General features: G+C 66.8%; 1 protein-coding gene across 4 annotated transcripts; it reads right to left on the minus strand.

Annotated features, from left to right (window-relative positions):
- Nucleotides 1-1,397: 1,397 nt before the first annotated feature.
- Nucleotides 1,398-5,238, minus strand: TMEM250 (transmembrane protein 250). Of its 4 annotated transcripts, none has more exons than XM_081104242.1 (3): nucleotides 5,167-5,238; nucleotides 4,025-4,155; nucleotides 1,398-3,564 (listed from the first exon to the last, which is right to left on the minus strand). In XM_081104242.1, the coding sequence occupies exon 3, from the start codon at nucleotides 3,512-3,514 to the stop codon at nucleotides 3,038-3,040; it is 477 nt and encodes a 158-aa protein (XP_080960368.1). In that variant the 5' UTR covers nucleotides 3,515-3,564; nucleotides 4,025-4,155; nucleotides 5,167-5,238; the 3' UTR covers nucleotides 1,398-3,037. The 4 variants fall into 4 exon arrangements, with proteins under 4 accessions (XP_080960368.1, XP_080960365.1, XP_080960367.1 ...); XM_081104239.1 differs by lacking the exon at nucleotides 5,167-5,238 and adding an exon at nucleotides 4,884-5,047; XM_081104241.1 differs by lacking the exon at nucleotides 5,167-5,238 and adding an exon at nucleotides 4,655-4,888.
- Nucleotides 5,239-5,455: the final 217 nt, after the last annotated feature.

Genomic DNA, 5,455 nt, shown 5'->3' on the forward strand with positions numbered 1-5,455 from the left:
CCGCCACCCCCCGTGCCTCAAGGGCCCAACCCTTCTCTGGCAGATTCCTAGCTGGCAACTAGAGCAGTTTGGGGACCGAGGCTCTGTGCAGGCCCTGCCTTCCCCGCCGGCCACTCTGCTGGCGTCTTTGAAAGTGGTGACAGTCGTGCAGGGGACAGGAGGGCTTGCAGCACACCGAACACACGCTATCATCCCGTGAGGCGACCTGAGCCAGCTGGGGCCCAATCCGTTCAGCCTCGAGCTGCTCGGCCCCAGCAGCCCCTGGTCCCAAGCTCAGGGCTCAGGGTCCGGTGCTCCCACACTGAACAGCACTGGCCCAGAGGACCCCTGGGGAAGCCACTGCAGCCCCCCCAAAACGAGGCAGAGCGGGTGGGGAGGCCGGTGCGGCAAGACCAACCTGGGACAGCACTGGCAGCCCTGCCACCACTCCAGGGAGGCAAGTGCCTGGGAGTGCTCGCCCCGGGTGCCCTCCTGTGCCCACATCTGGGCTCCCGGGCCCGGCAGAGCACCCCCAGCTCACTAGGCTTTGTCACAGGAAGTTCACCTGTGGCTCCGGCTGAGGCTTTGGTGAGGATTTCACCAACTCCGCCATCAACAGCTGGCCACAAAATGAGTCGGGTTTTTTCTAAAACGTTTAGTTCCTCAAAAGTCCAGAAACAGCAGACAGGCCTCAAGGTCACTTTCTGGCCATCGGCTGCTCTGAAGGACACCACCCTTGTCCCCTGCATAGAAGCCAGGGAAACCTTCCCAGACGTTTTCTGAGGAATCGTCTCCCATGTTTCAACCTGCTTTCCGGTTAAACGAGACTGTAACTTGGGAAAATACCCTCGACACGGGCAACAGTGTGGTGGCGACCAGAGGCAAAGGGGGTGGGAGGTGGAAGAGGGTGGAGGGCTGATCAACGGTGACGGGAGGAGATTGACTGGGGGTGCGGAGCACAACACGATGTACTGGTGACGTCTGTGGACTTGTACCCCTGAAGCCTACCTGATTGTATTAACAATGTCACCCCAACACACACAACTCAAGAAATGGCGACTTTCTGCCTCCTTTCCTGCACACACCCTGTCCCTCAGGGTGACTGCCAGACGCCCTTCCCACACCCCGGTCTGCGAGGGAGTCCCCCATCTATTTAAGGGCCCACACCCCATCTGCTGGTGGGGTTCAGTTCCGGAGCCCAGGCAGGCCCCTCGGGCCGCTGACAAGTTCTCACTGCCATCCTGCCACGTCTGCGGGCAGGCTCCCACCGTGGACCCGTGGCCTCAGGTCAAGGCAGGCCCTCCCCCCTTCCCCGCATTGCAGATGACTGTTCTAAAACGTGCCAAATTCTATTTGTTTGTTGTTAATATCCTTAAAAAAGAATAAGCTTTTTGAGCCTCAAGCAATCACTCCATCAACACATTAAAAAAATAAGTTTAATGCAGGTGGCTCGTTTCATAAAGAATTTCACAGGCACTCGAGACCCCGGGCAACTGCTCGTTGAGCGTGTCAACTCCTAGCACTGCCGCGCAGACACCCACAGTGGCACACACCCAGACCCTCCTGCCTTCCCCATGGTGTGCTCACGCCGCCCTCAGTCAGGGACTGCGAAGGATCTGAGCAGCGTGAATAATTAACACAAAACAAAGCTTATAGGAAACAGCATGACTTAGTGCAAGAGATGCTCCGCAGTGCTGCGGGGTCCCCGAGGGTCAGCGCCTCAGCTCCTTCCTCCAGGAGCCTCCCACTGACCTCAGGCTGACCACCGTCCAGCAGAACCGGCCACAAACGGAGGGGCATGGTGACAGCCAAGTGCTTTTTGCTTCTTCTACCTGATTTGGGGTTCCTTCCAGTGGCACATAACTGTCCTGACAGTCCCCCTGGGGCCACTGGCCTCCCTGGCCAGGCAGGGTCAAAGGGACCACTCTGCCTGTCGTCCCAGCAGAATTATTCAGAGTGCCCGCCCACTGGCCAAGGAGGCCCACGGTGGCCACTGAGCGACACGGCCACCCTGTCCCCCTCGCTGCAGGCCAGAGGAAGGGTCGGGATAGAAGCTGGCTCTGGAGTGGTTCTCTGACCAAAACAGTCCCCCAGGACGACCGGCCCTTTGCTCTTTCCTGGCCACAGTCCCTGCCGACATTCATTTTTGCTTTCCACTCCCCAGCTGCTCTAGCTGCCCCGGGGCAGGAGCAAAGGGGCGGCCTCGCCCCTCACCCAGAGATCCAGCCCCGGGCCACCCCTCGACACTAAGTGGTGCCTTAAACACAGGTCTGCCCACGTTTCGTGGTGCACTCAGCGCACGGCCCGAGACCTCCGACATCTGCTCCAGACACGCGTCCCAATTCTGTGTTCTGACCAAAAGCAGCCCCCGGAGCCAGAGAGGGATTGAGGTGCCTCCCCAGAAACCCACACGTGAAGGGGCCTGACACTCCCGACCTGCCCAGGAGGAAGACGGATTTGCCCTGGGCCAGAGCCCAGTCTCCCACCTGCCGGGGCCTGACTCCCTGCTGGACTGCGCCTGCACAAACAAGGCCCTAAAGACTGGCCGGGACTCAGACCCCATGGTGGTCACTAGGCAACATGGCCACCTCTCAGGGTGCTGTCGGGGCGGCCCTGTGGCAGTGTGGTGACTGGACCTGATGCTTCCCTACGGCTGGGGCCGGGGCGAGTCCAGGAAGACCCCTCCAGACTTGTTCCTGGGCAGCACACCCCTACACCACTGGGGACGCCTGTGTCCTGGGGAGTGGACGGGACACAGAGGCTCTCCAAGTACAGACTGATCGTGACCACCCCCAAGCACGGCCTGGGAAAGTGCGGGCTGGAGCCATGGGGGTGGCCAAGGGTGAGTGCCCCTGAATGCACACACAGGAGGGTCAGCGGACGGGAGGGCGCAGCGTCCATGCACAGAAGTCACAGCCCATTCCTCTCCTGGGCAGAGAACCAGCTACTGGACGTAGCGTGAGAGACAAGGCCCTGAGCTACCTGGTCAAGAAGCGGCCGGCCGCAGGCATCGGCCCCACTGGCCGCAGGAACCGAGCCCGGGCCAGGCCGCGGGCGCTCACATGTCCACGAAGACCATGAAGCACCAGCCCAGGCCGCCCACCAGCAGCAGGGTCACGTGGATGCCGTAGACCAGCAGCTCGTTGAGCAGGCGGAAGTCCACGCGCCGGCGGCCCAGCAGCAGCAGCAGCACCGACAGCTTGAGCTGGAAGCGCAGCAGGACGCGCACGCCCAGGTACTGCAGGCAGAGCAGCGCGGCCAGCGCGCCCCACAGCGCGGCCGTGAACAGGCTGCAGCTGAAGTAGAGCAGGAAGCGGATGAAGCCGTAGAGCCAGCGCGCGCGCGCGTACACGTCGAAGTTGTTGTACTTGGTGCGCGCCAGGCGGGAGGTGCGCAGGGGCCCGGAGGCCGCGTGCAGGCAGGTGGTGTGCGGGCCGTGGAAGGAGCGCACCCGCCGCGGGATGGGCATGACCGGCATCGGGGCCTCGGCGCTAGCTGGCGGCAGATGCAGCGTCCAGGCGGTGGTCAGCGTCATGGGCACCTAGGCCCGCAGGCCCGCGAGCCCGCGGCGGGGGAGGCGTGGGCCTGCAGGGAGCGACAAGCAGAGGAGCCGGGTCAGCCCGGGAGCAGCCGGCGAGGGAGCCCGTCCCTGCCGGGCGCCTGCCAGCCGTGGGCGCAGGGACACCGAGCGCAGGATGCCGGACCTGCACCAGCGCTGAGGACACCCCAGAGGGACCACAGGCACGTGGAACAACGTGCTCATTCTGCCGGTGACGGGAGAGGGCCGGGTGGCGGGTGGGCGCCTGGAGCAGTCAACGCGAAACCGAGGGGAACGACAGGAGCCCCGGCTAAGCTCGCCCTCCACAGGCTGCCAGTCACTCACTACCCACCCTCTCGCTTTCATCTGGGTGCCTGGCCCTGCCTGGACGGAGCCCCTTTTATCCAGGGGGAACAAAAGTCCCTCAGGGCACCCTACAGGGCCAGGACGGGGGAGGGGTGCCCCAGGCACAGTGCGAAGTCCAGCAGGTGCGGTGTAAGGACCCACCATGCCTGGCAGGTGTGGCAGCCGCCTGCTGGTGTGTCCGCAGGACGCGGGGCGTGCAGACCGGCCTCGGGGACAAGGGAAGCGCAGTGGCTCCAGGTTACGTGGGAACCGCCATCGGAGGTTGCCTACATCTGCGGATGGAAACAGCGCTGAAGGGCGGAACGCGTACAGGTTGCCGGGAAGCACCCGAGGCGTCCGCCTGCCTTCAGCGGGGCGGCAGCTGCGGGCCGTGAGGGGGCCTCTCCAAGTGCCCTCTCCGGCGCCAGTCCGAGCAAATGGCCACCGAGCCGTCCGGCCGGAGGCGGAGGAGTGGGGAGGCCGGCATCCCCCGCCCACAGGCCCGGCCTTCCCCGCAGGGTTTGGCCAGAACCTGGTCTCACAGCAGCTGCCCGCGCTCCGGGCGGCTCCTTCCAGCTCCGCCTCGGCCTCGCCCCCCACCCCCACCCCCGGCACGCACAGCATGCAGAGCCGGTGCCCTGGGCGGGAGGGTCGCGCACCGCCGCCCCTCACTTTACGCTGCGGGACCGGCCCGCCTCCCATCTCCACGGGGCCCGCGGGCAAAGCAGCTCCCGGTGCCCGAAGACGCCCACGCCTCGGGCTTGGAGGTCGGGGAGGTGGCCGAGGCCTTACGCGGGACCCCCGCGCAGCGGCTCCATCCCGCCGACCGCCCCAGGCCCCATCTTCCCGGGCGCTCAGCCGCGCCGGCGGCAACGACTCTCCGATCAGCGCGTGCGGGGCGAGAGGCGACTCTGCCCTCGGGCCTCTGGGGGCACCGGCGTCCGCGAGGGCAGGACCGACGCGCCGCCCGCGCCCGCCCGTTGCCCTGGAGACGCCCGGGGCGCCCCGCCACCCCGCTCACCGGGTGCCCTCTCCGCGCCGGCGTCCCGGCCTGCGGGCTCCGTGGTCCCTCGGGGCTCCCGGAGCAGGGCGGCCGCATGGTGCCCACGCACGGTGGCTGCGGGCCTGGCGGCTCCCGCGTCCCCACCCGCCCCGAAGGGCCAGGGCTCCCGCGCCCGGCGGCGTGTGGCCCCGCGCGGCCGCCGTAGCACTGCCCTCGCGCCCTCCGCCCCCTCCACACCGCGAGCGCCTCCTGCCCCCAGTTCGGGGCGGACGTCCGCGCGGGGCGCGCTCCATGACGTTACCATCCACGTCTCCGCCTCGCGTACGTCGCAGGCGCAGCTCCGACCGGCGTGCCGTCCCGACGCAGCTCCTCTGCGCACGCGCCGCTGCGACCCACGCGGCCAGCTGCGCGCAGGCGCCGCTCCGGGGGGCGGGGCCGGGGGAGGCCTGCGCCGAGGGCACCTGCAGGGACGGGGCCACGCTGGCCGGGCGTCTGCGCCCCTCGCGCCGGGGCGTTGGGGTGGAGCCGGGCCTAACGAGCCTGGCGCGTGGACACCCACAGGCTCTGGGGTCGCCCCTGTCCTTGGAGAA

Source organism: Myotis nattereri, assembly GCF_964212035.1.
Source record: "Myotis nattereri genome assembly, chromosome: 12".
Taxonomy (NCBI): Eukaryota; Metazoa; Chordata; class Mammalia; order Chiroptera; family Vespertilionidae; genus Myotis; species Myotis nattereri.

Excerpts from the sequence above, each read along its gene's own strand:
- TMEM250 (XM_081104242.1), bottom strand. The coding sequence starts at position 3,514 with ATGACGCTGACCACCGCCTGGACGCTGCATCTGCCGCCAGCTAGCGCC.